This window comes from Sciurus vulgaris (genome assembly GCF_902686455.1).
Source record: "Sciurus vulgaris genome assembly, chromosome: 18".
Classification (NCBI taxonomy): domain Eukaryota; kingdom Metazoa; phylum Chordata; class Mammalia; order Rodentia; family Sciuridae; genus Sciurus; species Sciurus vulgaris.
In genome coordinates, this window is record NC_136479.1 from 13,576,953 (window position 1) to 13,600,556 (window position 23,604).

The window sequence follows — 23,604 nt, forward strand, 5'->3', positions numbered from 1 at the left end:
CAGGAATGTTTTAGGTCTCTCACCCCTGAAATCCTAATAGTTCTCATGCAAAGAATCCTGTGACCCAAGGAAATCAGGTTGATGCTATTGCCAATTAATTGCAGACAGAATTAAATGAGCCAACAGTCCCCCCTCCTGTGACGGGTCCACAGAAAAGAGTTCCTAAAGATGTTTAAAAGCGACCATTTAACTAACACATACTGCTGAAATGCTACTGACAGCCACCCAAGTTTACTGAGATGAGTCGGGAGCTGTGGATTCCACCTGCTGTATTATGAGCACTTACATGGTCAGAGTGATAACCATTTTTTAAGGAATATTTAAAACAGTACATAAAGTGTGTTGTCAAGCTTCACAGGAAAGTCACCAGTCCTTCCAGAGTACAAACTAAAACCCCAGAACCTGAACCTCAGCCCACATTCAACAACCCAGGCCCAGACCTAGCATTCTCTGGTGAACCATGACATGGTATGATTGCAAAACTGTCTCGGTCACTTCAGGGAAACAGCGTTCACCAATCAGCATGACAGATGTACGCTGCCACAGACGCTCTTGCTACACTGCTATGAAGGCTCAAAATGACCGAGTAGAAGCAGAGTCCACTGAGGCATTTTATTATATGTATGTTTTACATCCCTAGAAAAAGAATCCCAGGATTTTTCCTCCTGTGTGTTTTCGTCTTGCTTCTTCGTGGTCCATGATGCCTGCTGAGGTCGTCAATACAATGAAACTACGGAGAGGGGAAAAAAAAGAAAAAAAAAAAAAAAAAAAAAAAATGCTGTGAGTTCAGTGGTTAACACATGGCTGCTTCCTGCTACAGAAGGAAACACCTCACCCCTCAGTGGGTAAGCATACCTCCCCGTGAGCCACACAGCACTGATCTGCCAACACAAGCTGGGGACTATCTGGGGCCAGCAGCACACAATCGGCTCCTGGAACCAGAGTTCCAAACCCAGAGTCCCCACCCCCACACTCTCACAGAGCCCTGACCTCAGCAAACACTGGGAAATAATAAGCTTAACTGAGAACAGAGGCAGGAAACTTAACTTACGAGGTCACTTTTTGTACTTTGGTAAGGAGAGACATGGGGTTTAAAGCCCTGAAGTCAGGTAACTTGTGCCTAAATTTTGTTTCTGCCACTTAAACTGTACGTTTGGTGACAGGTAAGCTATTGTACAGTTAATTGTGTACAATGTCTGCTTATCCCATGGCTTACTATGAGGGTCAAAGCAACAAGTCAGCATCATTACTGGAAACAGAAGGAACTCTCCTAAGGACGCCGCACCTCTACCACAGTGACCACCGTATCAGTCGTGTCACACACAGCTGGAGCACTCAGTTCTCAACCACAACAGCATTTACTGTTTCAGATCCTAAAGAGTCTTACCAGAATTAGGTCAGCTAGCTTAAGCATCTCTAATCCAAAAACACAAAACTTTTTTGAGCTTTTCATACTTTCGGCTCAAGGGTGCAACCTGCATTTCTATTTTTCCAGGTAAGAACTCAAGGCTATCCATCCCCTGCCTAATGTCCCACAGCTTCAGGAGGAAAACAAGGATTAAGAGGAAGATTCGCAACCTAGGCTTTCTTTCAAAGCCTGGGGTTCCAAGTGATGCCATCACAGGGAACATAAAGGTGAACTGCGCTACACGCTGCGAGCAGACATCAAGTGGACATTAGGTCTGCTACTGCCAGTCTAGGCCATCTCAGAACCTAAAGCCTAACACATGCAACATGGCAAACACCTGAGCCAATTTTTAAGTCAGGCTGGCTGGAAGCAGAGAAAAACCAAAAGCACCCAAACTGGACACAGCAATTTACAGCACCAAATGTTCTGACCTGAGGAACGCCTACTTACCCAAACTGACGGGACGGGAGCAGATTATTCTGCCATTTTTCTAGGTCTTTGAGCTGCACATCAAATCTGGGGCTGATCACTCCACACTGGAAAACAAAAACATGTTTAAATTAAATTGTCTACACTTTTACTAGTAAACAGAAAAGCTAAGCAACATAAAACACCTAACTGCTGAAGTCATACAAACAACCCAACATTAAGGGGACCTGTACTGGGCAATTTGATTCAAACACCAAAATAAGTCAAAATTATTCAAAATAAGACTATGCTTGCCCACAAGAAACTCCAGTCATGAAAATGAGAAGGAAAAAAGATGGAGAATTCAAGACAATATATAACGGCATTGATCCTGGTGGGCTGGAGAGCTGAGACCAAGTCAAGACAAGACTATGTCAAATATTTTTTCACACTTCATATAAATGAATCTGTAGGGTCAAATAGTAAACTATAACTATAAATACAAAATATTTAAACATCTAAGGAACAGGCACTGAACTAAGTACACTTTTCTGAGTGAGAGTGTCCTATGAACTCGGGCAAATGTTCCCAGCTGAACCTGTCAGAAGACAGAAGGAAGCAGTTCTTTCAATTAATCCCACTTCTTTGCTACTGGACACTGCAACAACCATCCTCAGAGCATCTGACACTTCAATCACTTACCTATGCAAATCCTAAAACAAATGTTCAAACATCTACTAACTTAAGACCCTTGTTCACAAAATCCACTCTACGAATCACTAGTACACTTAGGCTCCTATTTACATACAAAAAATGACTGTAAAAACGCTGAGGATTAGTACCTTCTAAATAAAATCCCAGAGGGCTAATACAGCATGCAGAAAGTTGTGGTGCCCATTTACACTCTCAAGTGGCTTTAACACAGTAAACTAAAGGAGTTACCGTGAAGTCAGAACTCACGGATGTCCTTTGGAGCAGTTCTGATACACTTCCCTAAAGCACAGATTTGAATCCACTGAACATGAAAAACAGGCCTGTCGACAACAGTACCACCACGAGGCTGTTTCTATGACTATTTTATTTACTGTGCCATCAATGAACAGTCAAGGACAACCTCACACCAACAGAAGGAATAATGGGGTGGGAATAAGGGAAAAATCGGTTCTTTCTGCAGGCCAGCAATATCTTCCTTCCAAACTCGCTACATGACGTACTCAATTCCAGCAGCGAAAACCCCATCATCGAGAGGATTAAACCAGCATACTCTCCTAACCCAGAGGAAGAGAAGTGATCAAGGCGAGGACTTTCATGAATTTGTCATCTTTCAGCATTACTCTACTCCTGTTACACATTCCCATGGTAGGGCAGGTCTGCCTCTTGCTTGACACAATGGCATTCTCTTTAAATTATCTAGGGATAAACTCAAGTTCAGAGAAACTGAAAATGAACTGAAGTTTGTCTTGTCTGAAGTCATTTTACTTACTCTTCTACAGGACAGTTGAGGAAGTGCTAAACCACACAATGTACTGGGACCAACTTTCTCATAGATTATGAACTAGTCATGACTCAAACCTGAATTTCCCAGCTCCTAAAAACGGGGTGAACAAAAACTCAGACATTCCCTTCCACTTCAAATACACACTGTGAGGGTCAGAATGAGAAAGAATGGTGACTCTAAACCCTGCTTTGCAGTTGGGCTCTAATGGCTAGTACTGTAACAAAATGACACTCAAAAATCAGCCTCATAGCGGGGAATGGTGGCGCACCTGCAACTCCAACCACTCAGGAGGCTGAGGGAGAACTGCCGAATTCAAGGCCTCTGCAACTTTGCAAGACCCTGTCTTGAAACAATAAATAGGGAGGCAGGCGAGACTGGGGAAGCAGCTTAGCGATGCAGTATGTGCGTGGCCCTGGGTTCATCCCAGCAGCATCACCACAAAGTGGCCTTGCAAAGTTCTTCAAATCTTTCATAAAAACTTCAGATTCAGTAGTTTTTACTTAACAAGATACACACTCACCACACAAGGAAGCAACTCTGTAAAACCAGATGGACTTGGAAATAACCCTACTAATCCAGCCACTGCCAGTAATGTGGCTTTAGACAACCCATGTTCTTGGTCTGTTCCCCTGACCCATCTGTGTTAAACTACAGGACCTCAAACTCCTTGCAAGTCCGAAAGCTATGAATGAGCCTGAATGCAGAAAGCATTCTTACTGACACCGCCTTCAACCTCCAACCTCCAAGTCAACCACAAAGTCATATGGATCGCAATCAAACAGGTCTACCTGAAAAAGAACCAGTGAAGGAAAGGGACCAGGGGAGAAGAGAGCAAAAGTGCTGGGGGCTGAAATGGGAGTAAATTATGTGCATTTATGAATATGTCAAAGTGAACCCCACTATTATGTATGGCTATAATGCACTAACAAAAATAATTTTAAAAAGTTTTATCTGGCTATATTGATAAATCAAGTTGAAATACAGACAAGACCTCAAAGACACAAGTGAAGCCTATGACCGTCCTACTAACGTTGCCCTTTAAATCAATTCACTGAACTCCATTTATGAAAAGTTACAAGATGCATTCAAAAAAATCCATCACCTAAAGAGAAAGGACAAGTTAAGCACTGAGGTGGACAGTGTAAGAGAGAAAAATGAAATACCAGTACCACCAGTGTTCAGTAACCAACCCTCATCTCCCTTCGGGCAGCTCACAGCCCAAATGAAACCAACAAAAGGCCTTTGGCAAACAACACTGGAGAGCAAAGCTGGATGTGATACAAAAGAAACAGATGACTATGGCACCTCTATTTGGTATTTATCAAAACCCTTACAGTGTTAGAGAATTCTTAAGGCTCTGCAATGTGTAAACCATCCTTACCTTGTTTAACCTGCCTGTGAGGTTGACAACAATTTTCCCAGCTCTGTGATCATCAATGATTTCAAATTCGCCAATGTAACCTATAGAACATAACAAACTGTATCAAATAAGACTTCAATTTGAGACCTGAACCTTTATCCCTGCTTTTGCCCACTACATTATTCTCCCTCGCGTGGAAGGAGGTGATCTGCATCAGAATTAAAATTCTACATCAGGACTAAATTTTCACTATATAAAATTTTAAGGAGCACCCAAAACAAACCAACCTGCAATCCTAAGATTACAATTCCTCTGCCCCTTTAGTTTCCCACTTCCAAAGGCTACTTGTGTCAAAGACACAAAGCAACAACCCTTCTTTCCATCCCAAGGAACTTCTGGAAAAGCTCAGGAATCTGTCACTTAGCTCCCAGACACACGCTTCCATGATTCTTTAGCAGTTTCATTTGTACAAACTACCTTCTCCTCCAAGACCCACAGTTCAACTGTATTTCTGCCCAGGTATGACTGACACACTTTGCTCCCCCATAACTAGTATCTACAGGACTGGTTCCTTAAACAGTCTGACATCAAAACACAGGACAGGGCAACACACTCACCATGCTTCATCATCACAGTTAGAAACCGGACGATGACTTTGGAGCACGGCCTAATAAGGACCTGGCGTTTGCCTCTCTTTTCGGCATTGTTGATGCTCTTGAGAGCATCAGCCAGGACATTCATGCGCACCATTATGGCTGTTCAGGGAAGACAAAGGGGATTTTACTGGCATTGCCAACAGTGTACACCCAATCACTACAGTAGCATCCTTTTCCTTCTAGTCCCACTGTGAGAAAGCTTGTTTTAGTCTAAGCAATATTCCCAGCACCCAGGAAAACTCCTATGATTTAGTACAGTTGTTGCGAACAGGAAGTCAGGAAGCCTGCACACTTTGCACGCATTCATTCATTAACCACCCTTACACAATTCATGCAGTACACATGGTTGAAGACAATATGATAAAAGACAAAATTAGACGTAATAAACTCTCAGAATTGGTGGGAAGTGCCAGCTACCCAAAGGAAAATATCAGGAACACCCAACTCGAGAATCTAAGGATCATCAGCAATGTTTCCCCAATTTTTTTTGAGTCTGCAACAGTCATCCTATTAGCTATCCTTTAAATTCAACCTTCTAATATCTGAAATATGCTACTTAACGCTCTTTTATTAAATATACTAAAGGTCCTTCCATGTACCATCTCAAGGTATCCAACGCCAAGTGTATCCCTGTAAGCAAACATTTACATTACAAGCTACCACGAGACTGGCTGTCTTTCAATGGACACAAACTGCAAGGCACACTAACGACGTCTTTTTCCATGTATTTTCTTTGTATTGAATTAGTGAACGTTAGAGTTCCTGCACTGCTAAACCATGCCTGAGATGCCAAAGAAGGAAATGGAAAAACGGACAGCCTCGTCCCCCATCACAGCATATGAAAACTTGATTCGTATGTATTTTAAGAATTTCACAATCTTTTTTAAAAAACTACCAGAGTTGGAAACTAATAAAAGTTTCAAAAGCTCCTATAGACGGAAGTCAAAGCATGTTTCAGGTGCCGAGTGTGAATATCCAAACTACTTTCTAAGGTTCAACAAAAGCCAAGCGTGAGGGGGAAGCCCGAAGCGCAGGTTAGTGACCAGCAAAGCGCCAATCCGGGCAGCACGAGATCCCAGCTGAGCCGCCGCAGAAGCCGCACGACCCACCCCGGCCACCGTCCCCGGTGCTTCCCGCCGGCCAAAGCCAAGACGCTGCCTCAGTCGCTAAGAGGAGTTCCGGGCGCCGCAGCCCGAGCTGGGTATGCCGAGACCACTGCTTCTCCCGCAGGTCCGGCTCCGGCTCCCGCCAACGCTGCGGCCTGCACCCCTCGTGCCCGGGATCCCCCGGTGCAGAGGGTGGAGCGCCCGGGCAAGGCTCTCCTCTGCTTCTGCCTAGGTTCCCACAAGGCCAGGACCCCCGACCCAGGAGGGTCCCAGCGTTCTCGCAGGACACCGAAACCTAGCCTCAGACTCGGGATGGCGCCGATAGCCAACGGATGGAGTTCGAGCCTTCAGAGAGAGTTACTCACCGGCACGAAAAGATGGCGGAAAGAGGACGGGAGGGGCAAGCGCACAGAGTTATGGGAAGCGGGTGAGCTATCGCGAGACCTTCAGAGTAGCGCCAGGGAAGAAAAGGGCTTATTAAAAGGTGGAGGTAGGGGCGGAGCCTTTTCAGGGATTCGCAGTTGAGAGTCGAGGGAATCGACCTCCCCAGGTGAGTCCTGGAGGAGAGGCACAGGTAAGGAAAATTGGAGATTCGATTAATTTTTTAGCACTTAATATGTAAAAATAAGAATACTACCAAAAAAAAAGTCCTGGATACTTGCTAATTTTAATTATAACAACAGTTTACCACTTTTTTGTTTGTTTTAAATTTGGGACTACGTGTTGAACCCAGGAGCTCTTCACCACTGAGCCACGTCCCCAGCCCTTTTTATTTTGAAATAGGGTCTCGCTGCCGGGTGCGGTGTCGCACACCTGTAATCCCGGCCGCTCGGGAGACTGAGGCAGGAGGATCACAAGTTCAAGGCCAGCCTCGGCAATTTAGCGAGACCCTAAGCAACTTAGTAAGACCCTGGCTCAGCATAAAAAAATAAAAAGAGCTGGGGATGTGGCTCAGTACCTATGCGCCCTTGGGTTCAATCCCTGGTATAAGAAAACGGAGCTTCAGCTAAATTGCTGAAGCTGTCCTCGAACTTGCGATCCTCAGGCTCCGGAGTCTCTGGGCTGACAGGCGTGTGCCACCGCTCACCATTTAGAATAAAGTTTGATGCTTGCGTCCTGGAAGGATCCAGAGAAGTCATTGCATCCGGGGATGGCATTAGGAACTTCCTTTTCTCCACATACATTTTTGGATTTTTTAAAAAATTTCTTTTAGTTGTTCATGGATCTTTGTTTTTTTACTTATATGTGGTGCTGAGAATCGAACCCAGTGCCTCACACATGCTAGGCAAGAACTCTTACCACTGAGCTACAACCCCAGCCCCCCTTTTTTTTTTTAAATTTTTATTTTGAGACTCATGCGTGTATATATTACTTATTCAAAACAATTAAAAATGTTTTGTTGGTCAGTAGTTCCTTTTTGGCTCTAAATCCTTGAACTTATTTATTGGGAGTCCAGCTGCTTTTTCCCAGTTCCAGAACACACAAGTTGGAAGAAAGCCACGAATGTTTTGAAATAAACACCTGGGATTCTGAATCAAAAGCTTTTGTCTGCTTTTCTGCACAAGAACTGTTTTGGGTTCGTCATTTATCCTCTCTGAACCTTCCCCAGATGTAGACTGGGGGTACTAGGACTACTACTGAAACCTGCCCTGTTTTTCTGGATCCACCCCCTAAAATCTGCCTCAGCAAGGGTCAGATGACTAGTGGCAGCAAGGGGCTTGAACAATGTCTGCCACATGCCTAGGAGAGGCTCACAGTCGTTTGGCTCTGGAAAGAGCATAGAGTTGTGGCTACAGCCTGGGGCCCAGGGTCTGAGCACCAAAGAGGAAGTGAATTCTGGCTCCACCCTCTCTTAGAACCCGCGACCCAAGTTAACTAACCTCTGATATGTTTGCAGCAGCCTCCTTCCCTGCCGCTTCCTCCTCCACCGCGCCTTTGCCCACTGTGCCTTTCCCACATAGGGTCAGAATCACCCTTCTAAAACTGAAGTCAGGGCATGCACCCCCCAAGGCCTCCTATCATTGTCAGTAAAATCCAGATTCCTTTACAACAGTTTGTGGGGTCCTACTAGGTGCAAACCTCTCCTCACGCACCCATCTCCCCGGCTCGCTTTTTTCCCACTCCAAGCATGCTCCACCAGAGCCTTTGAGTTGGCTTTTCCCTCTGAGTATTTCTCCCCAAGTCAGCCAGGACGCTTGGTCCCCAGCTTTCCTCTGCTCTCCTGTCCAGCCCCCTGCCTGTCCGCGGCCCCCAGGCCTGCCTGATGTTTCTCCACAGCGTTTTTCACCTCAAACACTGGAGTTATGTCGGTCTCTCAGCCCTGGACCATGGAGTTCCAAGCAAGCGAGATCTCACCACTGCATTCTCAATTCCTAGATAAGTTTCTGGCACATAGGAAGCCCTCCGTACATATTAGACGAGTAAATGAATGAGCAAATACATTTCCCCGAATGTAAAATGGGACCACCAGCGACCACTTGAGGTTTCCTTGAGGACAAACGGCAGAATCCATAGCAGCGAGTGACTGCTCCATGCAGCTATTCTACACTCGGTCCACCACATTCGCCCTCACCATGTCTCCGATTGTAGGCAAACCTTGGCGAAAGCGAAGCTTGCAGTTTGGCTCAGGGATATAGCGTTCCCTGCTTATGCTCCAAAAGGACCATTTGCCTTTTAAAATTTTATTTATTTATTTAACTTATTTTGGTACCAGGGATTGAACCCAGGGGCACTCAACCACTGAGCCACATCTCCAGCCCTATTTTGTATCTTATTTAGTGACAGGGTCTCACTGAGTTGCTTAGGGCCTCACTAAGTTGCTGAGGATGGCTTTGAATTCTCCATCCTCCCACCTCAGCCTCCCGAGTTGCTGGGATTACAGGCGTGCGCCATTTGCCCCGGGCAGATTATTTATTTTTTAAGTGAAAATTCTCTTTACACACTAGCTCACGTACATTGATGACCCATTTGGTTTACTAAAACTGCACTTCACCATATCTGAGGGCCTCAGCAAGAAGTGAGAGGTTAAGGGAACAAAATCACTTTCCTTCAAGAACCTTAACACAAGTAGAAAACTAGCACGTCTACTCTCTATGAACTGCTTTCATTTATTCACTCAACAAACATCTCACAGGTGCTTACCATGTGCCAGGTGTTGTACCAGGTGCTTGGGGGACAGAGCTATCAGTTCCAGGCTTAAGAGATACAGATTGCTATAGGAGAGATCCTCCTGCCTCCGCTTCGCAAGCCCCGGGGACTTCAGGAGTGTACCATGGTGCCTGGCCCCTTCTAGCTCTTGATCAGTATTAAGAATGAGGCTGTTTAGGGCAACACAGCAAGACCCTGTCTCATTAATAGGGGGAGGGGGGTCATAATCCTAAACTATCTCCTGCCCCCCACACCCTGTTCACCGTCTTCTCCTTCGTTCTCCTTCCTCATGTTTTGGTACTGGGGGTTGAATTCAGGGGTGCTTTACCATTGAGCCACATCCCCCAAACCTTTCTACTTTTGAGAGAGCCTTGCTAAATTGCTGAAGCTGGCCTTGCACTTGTGACCCTCCTGCCTCAGCCTGAGGGACTGGATCACAGGAGTGCAGTGCCACACACCAGTGTTCTTGCTGGCAGTGAGGTGCTCTGACAGCATAGAGGCGACCTGGGGAGCTGGTAGAGCTTTCCCAGGGCAGCGCTGCTTCATCTGCTCCCTCTGCGTCAGGAGGGAGTTACCAATCTGTGACTGCTACCACGTGCTGTGCTTCTCTTCAGTGCTTAACTCATCCAGGGTTTGTTGTTGTTTTGTGATGCTGGGGATCAAACCCAGGACCTCATCCATGCTTGGCAAGCATGCTACTACTGAACCACATCCCCAGACCTTTTTTTTTTTTTTTGAGGGGAGGTACTGGGGATTGAACTCAGGCGCACTCAGCCACTGAGCCACAACCCCAGCCCTATTTTGTATTTTATTTTTTAAATTATTTTTTAGTTGTAGATGGACGCAACATCTTTATTTTTATGTAGTGCTGGGGCTCAAACCCAGTACCTCACACATGCTAGGCAAGCACCCTACCACTGAGCTACAACCCAACCCTGTATTTTATTTAGAGACAGGGTCTCACTGAGTTGCTTAGCACCTCACCCTTCCTGAGGCTGGCTTTGAACTTGTGATCCTGCCTCAGCCTCCTGAGCCAGTGGGATTACAGGTGTGTGCAACTGCACCCAGTTTAAACAGACTCAATCATAAAATTTGCTTTTGTTTAAAAAGTCAAAGCAAAGAAGAGGTTATTTGTCTCAGATACTAGTGAAATTACTTGGTAGATTTGGCTCTAGGTCTAACTGATATCAAAACATTAAGAAAGGAATGTGGAGCTGGGCATGTGACATATGCCTGTAATCCCCACAACTCTGGAGGCTGAGGCAGGAGGATCACAAGTTCAAGGCCAGCCTAACCAATTTAGTATGGCCCTAAGCAACTTAGCAAGACCTGTGTCAAAAATAAAAAATAAAAAGGTCTGAGGATGTGGCTCAGTGGTAAAGTGCCCCTGGATTCAATCCCCAATACCAGAAAAAAAAAAAGGCTGTGTGTGGCAATAGATACTGTTTATCACAGCACCTGCCTCCCCATCACCTTTTCAGGGTCTTGCTGTGTTGCCCAAAACAGCCCTATTCTAACATTGATCAAGAGCTTAAAGGGGCCAGGCACAGTGGTATGCTCCTTAAATCCCTGTGGCTTGGAAAACTGAGACAGAAGGATCACAAATTTGAGGCCAGCCTCAGCCATTTAGTGAGACTGTCTCAAAATGATAAAAAGGGCTGAGGATGTGGCTCAGTGGTAGCGTGCCCTGGGTTCAATCCCTAGTACCATCAATAAACAGACTAACGTTTCCAGATGGCTGGGTTGGGATGGGGAAATAGGGTGGTGTAGAAATAGAATGCAGAACACCATACACTAGGACCCACACTAGGTCCCGTGGCGCAGGCCTATAACCCCAGTGACTCTGGAGGCTGAAGGAAGAGCGCAAGGTCAAGGCCAGCCTCAGTGACTTAGTGAGACCCTGTGTCAAAATAAAAAAACAAAAGCTTGTAACTCAGTGGCAGAGTGCTCCTGGGTTTGAGCCCCAGTACCAAAAAAATAAACAAAAGAATGCTATATAAACGTCCCTACAAGTTTGTTGATTGTTTTTTTAGTCTTGCTATTTGCAGCCTGGAAACTGTGATCCTCCTGCCTCAACTTCCCCACTGGCTGGATTACAGGAGTGCGCCACATGCCCAGCAGGTTTATGGTTTTTGTTGTAAGCAAACTGGGACCTGCTGAGGTCTTTGAACAGGATTGATACGATCAGAGTGAAAATAAATGTTAACATACGGAAGATGAACTGCTGGTATTAAATCACTTTTTAAAAACTGCCAAGCCAGCCCCACAGGGTGGAGGGAAGCTCAGGGGGACCACAAGCCGAGAATAAAATGAGAACAAAACTCTCCCAAACCCTTTGACTCTTCTTGGCATCGCTCATTCCGAGGCTCCTCCAGGTAACTGAAGGATAGGACCACTGGAACGTGGCTGGAGGCCTGCGTTTCAAGCATCAGGCAGCCACAGCAACCCCTGGGGTGACCTTGGGTTGGGGTGTCCCTTACCGCATATCACCAAACCCTTGGGAGGCTACAAAAAAGGACCATACACACGCTCAGGGGCAGAGGAGCTCAGAACTCAACTTGCTACCAGACTGGTTCTCAGAAGCCACCAAGTATAGCCAGTAAGATCCAAAGATGAAATATTTGATTTGAGCTGATTCTAAAGTGATTCAAGGGAAGACAAGAAGTCAGTAGCTGCGATCCCAGCTACTCAGGAGGCTGAGGCAGGAGGATTTCAAGTTCGAGGCCAGCCTTGGCAACTTGGTGACACCCTGTCTCAAAATAAAAATATTAAAGGACTGAGTATATGGCTCAGTTACAAAGGACTCCTGGGTTCATTCCCCAGTACCAAAAAACGAAGTACAGAAAAAAGTCACCCAACCCTTATTTACCGAGCACCTTTTGGGTTTCAGACCGTGAGCCAGGTACCAGGCCTGGTTCCCTGCCCATTCTTCTGGCTGCCCCTCACACCTCTGCCCCTCTTACTCATTGTATTTCCTCTTCCACCTAGCATAGCATGGTGCCTGAATGGCTGCTGAATGAACAGATATAAGCCTTTTATTTCATCTCATTCTTAGAGAGTATCTTAGAGCCATGTAATGATCACATAGAGTGGATTCAGAAATCCATCCACCTGAACACTAAAGTGGCTCAGTTAAAAACAAAAAGCTAGGTGTGGTGGTGCACACCTGTAATCCCAGTGGCTTGGGAGGCTGAGGCACGAGGATCAAGAGTTCAAAGCGAGCCTCTGCAACTGGACAAGGCCCTAAGCAATTCAGTGAGACCCTTTCTCTAAAATACAAAATAGGGCCGGAGATGTCGCTCAGTGGTTAAGTACCCTTGGGTTCAATCCCTAGTACCAAAAAAAAAAAAAAAAAAAAAAAAAAAGAAAGAAAGAAAAGTTCCAGCTTTTAAATTTTTTTTTTATTTTTCCCCTTTTACACAAAACAAATAGAAGAAATAATACAGGATTAAAACTGCTAAAGTAGTTAATTGGTAGAACATGTATTCACACAAAAAAAATCCAGATAGGAAAACAGGCTTATTTACAATGAAGAAACACATGTAAAATTAAGGTAGTTGTCATATGAAACATTAAAAAAAGAATTGAACATATACTACCGGGTGCAGGTGTTTACAGCAATATTGAAGGGAGAAAACAACACTTAATTAGGAACAGAGATACCACAAGGTACAGGTTTTACAGTGTCAGTGCAATAAATTCACAAAACTACATTACAGCTAATTAATCAGTTTAAGAATTGTTCCCAACATGTCACATTTTTGGCCCTCAAAGGTTTATTCCTACAGATTTCAACTACTCTAAATTTCTAGCTACTGAGAAGGAAAGACTGACAAGCTTTCCAAAGAGTCATAAATCTATGTAGACCAGAGGCCAGCTATCACACTACGTGTCTGCTCTCACCAACAGCCCCGGAATTTTTCAAAGAAATATTGAAGGAAAAAAGTCGTCAGTGTAGTCACTATCTTCAATGCCAAACCAAAGGGGACCAAGTAATGGCCACAACCAAAGAATGGGAATTTGAGGTTTACCCTTGAAGGCTTTCTCTGGTCTTAAAAATTAGGTTATTTTCTTCTCTACTGTAATGAATTTTGACTAAACACAGAAAGACTTTTGTCTTTGTTTAGCTAGTCATGGAGTAAAGGTATCGAACACAAGTCTTAATCTACTACGGACTTTAAGTCAGCTGAAAACATGAAATGCTAAGTATGCTAAAAATCCTAAGTACAATCTTTTGAAAGTCTGCTGTTAAAAAGACTTAAGGGTTTACTAACAAGTGGTGCAGGGAACAGCAGCTCTAAGCCTGTCAGATTCCCTGTGGAACAAAGAATCAATGTTTCCTAGAAATGGCTTAAGTTTTGCACAAGGGAGAAGTCTGTACAAACTAGGGCATGGAATTAGCTATATTTTATTCCATGGGGATTCTTCTCCCATCGTGAAAAACAAACAAACAAACAAAAAAACAGCACAAAGAACAAATCTTAATTAATTGGTCTCTTCCTCAGAAGTAGTAAACTTGGTCTCTATACTCATGAAGCCAGACAGACAGTTTTTTTAAGCAAACTGTGAAGCAGACAGTAGATCCAGCTTCTCACAGCCACAGATCACTACCTTGCACCTAGCTAAAACAAATGTCAACACTGTTAATTTCACTAAAAAGTAAAATTCACCACTGTTATTTTTTAAAGGAAGTTGTCAAAAGTAAAAATTCAATTATCCCTGGGTGAGAATAATCAAGACGAGCCATACTCATTAATGAGTTGTCCATTTAAGGCCAACTGATGAAAATGTACCCAGCTACACCTGACTCAAAGACACTATGCACAAAGCCTTACCTGGCAAGTGTGAATTTCTATGAACTAAGGGCAGAGTGAGGCAGAGCAAGAGCTACTTCTGTAACATTTTAGTATCCAAACAGCATAGTAGGAACTGTTCCCAGGGGTGATGCATACTCCATTAACACAGGAATAAAGCAGATGCATTATTCATTTTTCTTTTCTTTTTGTTTGAGAAGTTTGTTTATCTCCCTTTTGGCCATTCCAATGTACTTCGAAATGATTCCATGTTGGTTCAGTCCAGGAAGCAACAGTAAGAAAGTCACTTAAGTAAACAAACAAAATTAAGGAGACAGCAATTATTTTCCTAAAGATTATTACATTTTAAAGAAGGTAGATCCCCAGACTGTCAGACACTCTTAACAGGAAGAAGCGATAGAAAATCCACTGCTTCCACTGGGTTTTATCCCCAGAAACTTCTGCTATTACGCTCTCCCAGCCTCACATAACAATCAGTTATTTTTACCTCTTGTACACTGCATTCTACTTTTGCTTTTATTTTATACACTACTTTCTACCTTAGTAATTAAGTTCTTTGTCTTTACTTCCTATGATGATAAAATCCCTGAGAATGAGGACCTGATCTTAAGTCACTTTTCTGTTGTGTTACTGGAGACTGGACACAGGGGTCCTCTACCACTGAGCTACAGTCACACTCCTTTTATTTTTTGCTAAGTATCCAGTCTGGCCTTGAACTTGGAATTCTTCTGCCTCAGCCTCCCAAGTAGCTGGGATTATAGCTGTGCACCACTGGGTCCAATTCAGTAACCTTTCTATACACCCAAAGTTCTTTGGTCAGTGCCTCAAGCTTGGTATAAGCTTCCATGTGTTTGTTTACTGACTACGCTACACGTAGACTTCCCTGGCCAGGATGTGCTGACAAATTTTCTTTGAAGACTTACCTATCAGGTAGGTGAGAAACAGGTTGTGGACTTGCTGTCCAATCCAGGCAACCGCAGCAAGAGAAATGATCATGGTCATGAAGTACTAACAATGAAAACAACAAGAATTGATCAACTCCTAGAAGTAGACCCAAGAAGTCTGACTCAAGAGTTTATTTCAGCCATTCCACAACATGTACATGTATCAAAACATCATATCGTGCCCCATATACACATGCAAATTTCATCAAGTAAAAAAGTTTCTTTCAAAGGTTAGAAAAAGAATTTTAGCCTTAAGCTGTTAGAGGCAAGCAAACATTTTCTAGATGTATGTTTTTTACTTTGGTAAGAGAAAGAAAAAATTTGCCCTATTAGAATAAAAAATTAAATGCAAAATATACTTTTAAACTTTTGTGATTCAGGTTAATACAAGTAAACATTGATGTATGTACTAAGGAGTTATGCAAGTGGAGACTAATAAATATCAACTGTAACTATTAAGACCAAAGGTCGTCACTATCATTAGATCGCAATGAAATAAATACCATTTTAGGTTTTTCTTCCTTTAATGTAAAGAGGCGTTTCCACCAGCCTACAGCTCTGCGTCGAGTCTTCACTAAATTGCTGCAAATTTCATGGAACCTTTGCTGTTGTTCAGTGGTCCTAGAAAAAGAATTTTCCTTTTTGTTATAAGCAAATCTCTCCAGCAGACAGAAATACACTCTCTTTTTACATGTAAAGAGCTATCTTCTAAAGAAGGCTGAAATTGCTTGGCACAGGGGCAAATGCCTTGTGATCTTGAGAGGCTGAGGAAGGAGGATTGCGAATTTGAGACCAACCTGGGCAACTTAGCAAGCTCCTGTCTCAAAATTAAAAACACATAAAGGGCTGGGGACGTATGTAGTTCCATAGTAGAGTGTCTCTGGATTCAGTCCCTGGTACCACCAAACAACAAAGTCTGAACAAAAAATACTGGTTAACCATTATCTTATAAAGTTTAAAAAGTTATTGCACCTATCTGTAAGACAACTTTTATAGTATAGGAATAAATTTTACATAAAGAAGCTTGTGTTTGTGTACATATTTTTAATAGATTAGTAGCAATCTATACTTTCTAAAGCCACATTTGGTTAATGACAGTAACAAAAAGACTCATGACTTGTATAGACCATGTTAGACATGAGCAAAAACTTCATTTTTCTATTCCTATATTTTTCAGATCCTAATATGTTCTGCAGTCCCATCAAATAGCTGAATTTGAGCACTCTGAAAGATGGTAAGTATTCAAGGCATAATAACTCCAACTAGACTTCATACATTTGATGCCAAGATAGTAATGAACAGTTCAATCCCTTTTTTGGTGGGGGATGAGTTGAATCTAGGGATGCTCTGCCACTAAGCTGTATCTCCAGCCCTTATCATTTAATTTTTGACACAGGGTCTACAAGTTGCCCACACTGGATCTTAGGGATCCTCCTGTCTCAGCATCCCAAGTAGGTGAGATCACAGGTATGTGCTACCTTACCTAGCTCAAATCCAAATTCTTTATTATTCAGTCTCAGTAAGGGAAAATACAAGCATCAAACAGCTCTAATAATTATTCTAAAAGACCCTCTGAGACAGTCCCATTTATCTTCTTCTGATAAAAAAATAAATAATTTCCTCTGTACTGTCTTTGCTACAGGGACACAATGGCCACTATTACGGCTACACTGAGGAATGCAATGCCTTCTCTCCTCTACTCCTCATCCCGGTAAAACTGCAGTGACAGATAAAAGTAGGAGGATTTCAACTGAGCCCAGAACTTCTTGTATACAATTAGACCTTGTATGTTGCCCATGGTCAAGGTTAGATAATGGCTGTGCAACACTGTTTTTTTCGCCCCCCATAAGATCAGATCATTCTCACAAAATCAAAAAATAAAATTTGCTGTCAATAACTGAGTTCCAGCTGGGTGAAGTGGCACAAGCCTATGATCCTAAAGACTTGGAAGGCTGAGGCAGGAGGGCTGCAAGTTCAAGGCCAGCCTCAGCAACTTAACAAGACCCTGTCTCAAAATAAAAAATAAAAAAGGACCAGGGATATAGCTCAGTAGTAGAGAACCCCTGGGGTTCAATCCTTAGTAGTGGGCTGGCGTGGGGTGGGGGAGTTCCATACGATTACCATGAGACTATCAGTGTTTATATTTGAAAGTTTTCCTCTAGGAGCTACGAATTAGCAGATTAGAATGCCATTTAGTTAATAAAGTCAAGGTCAGTGGTTGATTCCCTTTGTAAAGTCTGTTATACCACATGGTCACCAACTTGTTCCAAAACTGACAATATATTAATTCAGGTAAAAAAATAATTCAAAGGACAGTTCCAAAATTAATCCACGTTGTAAGGAAAACATCTTTAAAGAAACATGCAACATACTCACTTATCCCAGAATTTAAGCAAACTCCCCCAAATACATGGCTATTAAAAATCCATAAAGCACATACTTAAAATTCTCATTTTTACAAATTTTATAATTTGCTATCATCTACAGACAAAACTAAAGGCCCAAGTAGATTACTAATCACCTTAAAATAAACAACCAAGGAGGAAAGGCAATTAGGTAAAAAAATATCTATTCCAACATCTAATTTGGCTCATTATTTGGATCAAAGGTGAGAAATTCAGCATCCTAAAGGGAAGTTAAAATAGTTTCAATACTAGCCTTAGCTATTTGCTTATGATCTTACCTATCTGCAGATACAGCTTGCATCTATTCTGAAGTCCTTGGTGTGCATTTAGCCAATTACCACTGCACTGCCTCGGTGCCCCTCAATGCCCCAACATCTTACCCTTAAGCACAAGATCAAAATATTTCACAGCACTTAAAACAGTGCCTGATGTAGTAGACATTTAATAAAAAGTTGCTCAATGAATGTGGATAAAAATCTCCCAGTTATTGCTTTTATATTCATTCGAATATAGTTTGTGAAATTAAATATTAACGCAAATATAAATGTTCAACTTTTATAGAAAGCTTAAGTTCTACAATCCTTTGTTAAAACATTACTTGTTTAAAAACAAAAAACCTCACTTCAATAAAGTCTAGAATGGGGAAAAAAATACAGATCAGAACGAATGGTCAACCGTAAAAGAACTACGGAAATGGCTGGTGCAGTGGCGCTCACCTGGGATCCCAGCTACTTCGGAGGGTGAAGCAGGAGGATCCCAAGTTTGAGGTCAGCCTGGGGAACTTAGGGAGACCGTGCCTCAAAAATTTAAAAACGGGCTGGGGATGTGGCTCAATGGTAGAGAACTTGCCTAGCTTGTGCAAGGCCCTGGGTTCAATCCCTAGTACCCACCCCCGAAACACATGAACACAAACAAAAACCCCCAAAACCATGGAGAGATAAGTCTTAGGAATTCATGATTTATATCTGAAATTGGCTAAGAAATTCTTCCCATGAAAGCAATAAATCTAACACCTTAGTGTCTGATGGTTAAAGAATTGTCTGCACTTAATTATAGTACACTAATCACATCCACCAGGTTCAGTAACTCCTCAGAAATGAGACTGCCAAATCATGCCACCTACCATTTATTGGAGCCAAAAATTCTAGGTGCTAGAATGGGAACAAGGTAGTCAGCCAAGCATAAATACATCACAAAACAGGAAACACCAGAGAGAACAGATGGATCCAAATAATAGATAATCCTGTTAAAAGAGAAAAAGTTAAGGTTAGAATAAAGTCATTATTATTTCTAGCCGAAGATGTTTAACTATTCATTTAGTCTATAAGTTCTCAAAGATGGTATTTGCTATTTGCTATTTTCAGTTTTCTCACAGGTGGTTTTCCAGAGGCTTCATAGCATATCATAGCAAAAATGGTTAATGTAAATATAAAAAGTCAAAAGCTCTTTGGGGTTCACAATTTTTTTAAAATTTTTTTTTAGAAGTTGATAGGCCTTTATTTTATTCATTTATTTTTACATGGTGCTGAGAATCAAACCCTGTGCCTCACGCATGCTAGGCAAGCTCTCTACCACTGAGCCACAACTCCAGCCCCCACAATACTTTTTAAGAGTATAAAGGGTGTTGAGGCCAAAAAGTTCAAGTGTCACTGATTTATTTAACTGTGTTAAGTTACCAGGTTTACGTAAGTACTACAAATCCTGGAATGAAGGTGAACTGCTTATAAAAGGCATTCTTCGCAGATTATATATTACAAAAGCTTCCATAGGTGGAAGCTATGTACTACTTGAGCCTTTATTAATAAAAGGACAACCCTTCGTAATCTAATAGCTCACTTACAGAAACACCAAAGAAACCACACCCATGATGGCAGGTGGAAACCAGGCTCTTTCCCATCGGAGAATTTTATCAGCCATCAGCATCATTTCTCCCCATCCTTGTAGCTGCTCTTCCAGATTCGCAGTCTCTGCAGCCTACACACAATCGACATTTAAAGCAATCATTTTAACTCTGAACACTTTTGTGGTTAACACAGTTAATTTCTTCTAAGGCACCAAATATGTAAAAGATTTCTTAACCAAATTACTATCTTAAACTAGCTAGTTTCTAAAAAACTACAGTCTTGGTACCAAAGATGGAAACCTATAGGAGGAATAAAAAAACCTATCCTTTAATGATCACCTCGGTGTCCAAGCGCTTTTCTACCTAGTCTTTACAACCACAATGTGACATGATCCTTACAGTGCGCCACAAAGAGACAATTACTTGTTTTGAATGTAAGCTCCAAATGGGTAACTAATTTCACCAAAGTCATAAACAGAATCATGTGATAGTGCCTGGTATTAATACTAGATTCTTTAAGTTTGTTCATTTCAGGTGATTAAAATTATCTGTTCTTTTGTCATTTCATTGATTTAAATTCCTTATTTCTAAATCCATTAGGAAAGCCTTTCCCTGAACAGCATTCAGTCTCTAAAATAGCTCTTTGTGTAATGGAATCACTTAGATGTTGGCATTCATTGCACAATTAAGGAAAACTACTTTCACTAAATTACATGTGGCACTTCAAGCTCCTAAGCTCCTCTGTACTGTGTTTCTTATCATTTATGAGGTCATTTTGATGAGACTTCAGATTCCTCTGCAAATCTGAGAGCCAAAAGAGACCTCTAGGATGAGCTAATATGGCAAAAGCCCTTATGCTGACATTGGTAAAGGAAGAAAAAAAATGACAAGAAACCCAAGTGCCAGCTGGGGGAGTGGCATCGCCTATAATCCCAGCTACTCACTTGAGGGTGCTGAGGCAAGAGGAGTGAAAGCTGGAGATCAGCCTGGGTAACTCAGACCCTGTCTCAACATAATAAATAAAAAGGGCTGGGGATGTAGTGGTAGAGTGCTCCTGGGTTCCATCCCCAGTAACAAAACAAAACAAAACATCACCCCCAAGCGTCCTTACGTATATACCACTGAAAAATACATAAATAGGATAATGTTGGTTAATCTTAATAAAAAACACTATCAGTGCCACAATCACCAAGGTGACCTCAGCATTTCTGTATACCCCCCACTTAATAATAGTTAAATAGATTACTATATACTGGAAACTAAGCATTTTATAGCTTACACTCCAATTAATACCCCCAAAAACTGCAAAAGGAAGGTGTTGCTAACAATCCCTATTTTATAGATGAGGAAAGCAAGATGCAGAGACATAAGCAGATTTGAATCTAGGAGATCAAGAACCAAGGACTTGTTCTCTTTAAAATTAAACTGCTTTGCTAGAAGGAGTGGTTGAGTTGGGAATCTCATTTCAATTGAACTTGGGCGATTTCTTTGTGCCTCAATTAATCCTCTTAAAAGGAACCATGCTGGTGACTAACCATAAAGAAGGTGTGTGTGTAAGGGTGGGGGACAGAATTGGGGGGGAGGTCCGTGTCTTTCAAAATACACCAAATGCAAAATGAAAATCATGCCCAACAAACGACCCCCGTTAAGTCACTTAATTGGTCAGTATTGGGTTCTTGAAGTGCCAAAGTCAAATTGGCTCCTCTTCATTTCTGGCGTGTGGCCTGCCTTTCCTTGGGGAAGGGCAATGGAGATAATGCAAAGATGTCTCTCTTGTTTTTTGCCTAGATCGTGCAAATTCATTAAATTCGTAATGCATTAAATTTGTCCGCCCATGTTACTACGTCCTGCAGTTTTTTGGTATCCCTGTTTATTATTCTAAAATTGTCTACAGTCGTTCAGAGCCCCCGCACCCAGGCTTCCCACCTCCAGAAAAACGCCAACACCTGCCATTGTCCTTTCGGCTGGACCCCACTTCCAGTTCTCCGCAGCGAGCTCGCAGCCTCTCTGCCGTTTTAAGTTATGCCAGCTGCAACGAATTCTCGGCAGCAGCCCTTTCACCCTCCACCCTTGCCCGAGTTTTTGGGGGGAAGAACGAAGGCACACTCGGTTACGACCAAAGAGGGGGACCCGGGCACAGCGGGCGCCTGGGCCCCGCCGGCGCTCGCCAGGCCCCTCGCGGCCCGCCGCCGGCCGGCACCCGGGCTTCTTTCCGCCACAGCCCCCTTTCTCCACTTCCTCCTCCAACCCCATTCGCGGTGGCTAATCACGCGCACTTCGCGCCGGGTCCTGGACCTCCCCAGAGGAGGCTGGGGGGTCGACACGACGACTGACCGCCACACAGGAGAAACCGAGGCAGCGGCTGAATCCGGCGGCGTCGCCTGCGCTGGAAACCGGGGACGAAGGGCCGGGCCCGCCCCGCTGAACCCACCAAAATATGGAAGCCCAGCTCGGTTCCCTCGCGACAGGCCGCCGCGACTCACCAGCAGGTTGGTGCTGCGATTATCTCCCTCCGCCATCGTCCCTGAGATGCAGTCTCAACGAGCGCGAAGCACCCTCAGAGCCTACCTCCCTCCGACACCCGCACCGCCACTGGAGCGCGAGGGAACGCCCCGTAGGCCGCTTATATAGGTCGGCCTCTTTTCCCGACAGCCTTCGCGAAGCTCGCTCCTCATTGGGCGGATCGAGCTCAGGCTTAAAGGAGGCTAGACCAACTGCTGCCCAGCGCATGGCTTGAAATCGGGGTCAAAGGAGAAAGAAGCCGCGCAGGGTTGAGGGGGTGGGGACATGGACTGGCCAATCAGCGCACAGAGGGCGTGCTCCGCCCAGAGCTGCCGGAAGCCGTTCAACTGCCTCTGCCAAGGTCTGGCCTGTAGCTCTCCAGTTTTGGCAGCTACGGTAGCTCCCGCACCTCTTTATGTTGGAACCCAGTGCAGCTAAGTTTCCTCTACAGAAAACCGATAAGTCGAAGAAATGTGCTGTTGTGCAGTGTCAGGCGGAAGGGAGATGAACACGTGACAACGTCCCCTGGGCTGGTATCCCCACCAACCGAGTGTCCCTCGCCCTCCCTGCACCTACCGGCTTGGCCAAGCCCTTAAGCACTTCAGCCCGTATTTGTGACTCGATATTCTCACGCCTACCTCATTAAGTTTTGAGTACAAGGGAAAAAAGCTGCTTTATGTGAATTTTTCTGCCTTGTCTTCCTCCTACTCAGTAGGAATAAGACTTTCCCTTGGGGGCGGGGCAAAAATAGTTGAACTTGTGAAAAAAGTACCTGGCTTATAAAAGGGCTTTATTTGCATGGGGTCTTCAGGGAAATCCGTTATGAAGCATTTCAGTTAAACAAGCTCCTTCTCCAAGAAGGGATTGGCTTTGACTGAACCTTCTTGCATAAGGTCATACTAAGGAAAAATGTAAACCTCACAGGCAGTGAAACGCATAAGCAATTTTGGAACTAGATGAACTATGTTGAGAAACTATCCTCTCTATCCAGAATTTCAAAATGCAACTGCGTTTCGTTATTCTGTGCAAAGTTTTGTCAACACTGGCCTGGTCAGATGTTTGTTTCAGATCAATTAATCATGGTTTTTAACTACCAATCTTTCACTCGCTTATAGACACCTATATTATGCATTGGGTTTATTTTTAATGCACTTATCAGATTTTTTTAAAATTCAGGAAAGTCGGAAAGACATAGGTGCAGACCACATACTGCCCCTACATAAATTGACAAGGGCAAGAGTTGTGGATTTCAGGAAACAGTGTGCAATTACCTTGGAGCTATGGACGGTGGAGGTGGAAGCAATCTGGATCAGGTAGAAACACTTTAATAAAACAACAAAACCTTTTGCAAAGGAAGAATACTCTTCCATGAAGTCACACTTTAAGGAAAGTTGGGGGGAGGGGGAGAACAGAGGATGTGTGTGTGTGTGTGTGTGTGTGTAATAGGTTATGTAGTTAAGATGCAGTAGACAGCCTATTTGGGGAGATTTTAAAGCTGTGGAATTTGAGAAGC

The 23,604-nt window shown here is 43.4% G+C and overlaps 2 protein-coding genes and 1 long non-coding RNA gene across 4 annotated transcripts; 1 reads left to right on the top strand and 2 right to left on the bottom strand.

Annotated features, from left to right (window-relative positions):
• Positions 1 to 587: 587 nt before the first annotated feature.
• On the bottom strand, positions 588 to 6,880 carry RPS15A (ribosomal protein S15a). Of its 2 annotated transcripts, none has more exons than XM_079120910.1 (5): positions 6,802 to 6,880; positions 5,292 to 5,429; positions 4,696 to 4,775; positions 1,859 to 1,944; positions 588 to 730 (listed from the first exon to the last, which is right to left on the bottom strand). In XM_079120910.1, the coding sequence occupies exons 2-5, from the start codon at positions 5,422 to 5,424 to the stop codon at positions 637 to 639; spliced, it is 393 nt and encodes a 130-aa protein (XP_078977036.1). In that variant the 5' UTR covers positions 5,425 to 5,429; positions 6,802 to 6,880; the 3' UTR covers positions 588 to 636. The 2 variants fall into 2 exon arrangements, with proteins under 2 accessions (XP_078977036.1, XP_078977037.1); XM_079120911.1 differs by lacking the exon at positions 6,802 to 6,880 and adding an exon at positions 6,440 to 6,760.
• Positions 6,881 to 6,956: 76 nt separating this feature from the next.
• LOC306649718 lies at positions 6,957 to 18,862 on the top strand. The gene is made up of 3 exons (XR_013760699.1): positions 6,957 to 7,010; positions 16,519 to 16,575; positions 16,984 to 18,862. It is a non-coding gene; the product is annotated as an uncharacterized lncRNA (long non-coding RNA).
• On the bottom strand, positions 13,516 to 22,231 carry ARL6IP1 (ARL6 interacting reticulophagy regulator 1). The gene is made up of 6 exons (XM_079120908.1): positions 22,073 to 22,231; positions 19,587 to 19,720; positions 18,870 to 18,989; positions 15,845 to 15,962; positions 15,321 to 15,405; positions 13,516 to 14,683 (listed from the first exon to the last, which is right to left on the bottom strand). Exons 1-6 carry the CDS (start codon positions 22,106 to 22,108, stop codon positions 14,565 to 14,567), a joined length of 612 nt encoding a protein of 203 aa, XP_078977034.1. The 5' UTR covers positions 22,109 to 22,231; the 3' UTR covers positions 13,516 to 14,564.
• Between the last annotated feature and the right edge of the window lie 1,373 nt (positions 22,232 to 23,604).

What these genes read in the sequence shown, in the direction of transcription:
- RPS15A (XM_079120910.1), bottom strand. Translation starts at nt 5,424, where the DNA reads ATGGTGCGCATGAATGTCCTGGCTGATGCTCTCAAGAGCATCAACAAT. An exon ending in AACTGTGATGATGAAGCATG is followed by an intron (nt 4,776 to 5,291) that starts GTGAGTGTGTTG and finishes TATGTTCTATAG; the next exon opens with GTTACATTGGCGAATTTGAA. An exon ending in CTCCCGTCCCGTCAGTTTGG is followed by an intron (nt 731 to 1,858) that starts GTAAGTAGGCGT and finishes CCCTCTCCGTAG; the next exon opens with TTTCATTGTATTGACGACCT.
- ARL6IP1 (XM_079120908.1), bottom strand. Translation starts at nt 22,108, where the DNA reads ATGGCGGAGGGAGATAATCGCAGCACCAACCTGCTG. An exon ending in ATCGCAGCACCAACCTGCTG is followed by an intron (nt 19,721 to 22,072) that starts GTGAGTCGCGGC and finishes GATTGTGTGTAG; the next exon opens with GCTGCAGAGACTGCGAATCT. An exon ending in AGGAAGAAAAACCTAAAATG is followed by an intron (nt 15,406 to 15,844) that starts GTATTTATTTCA and finishes TTTCATTGTTAG; the next exon opens with TACTTCATGACCATGATCAT.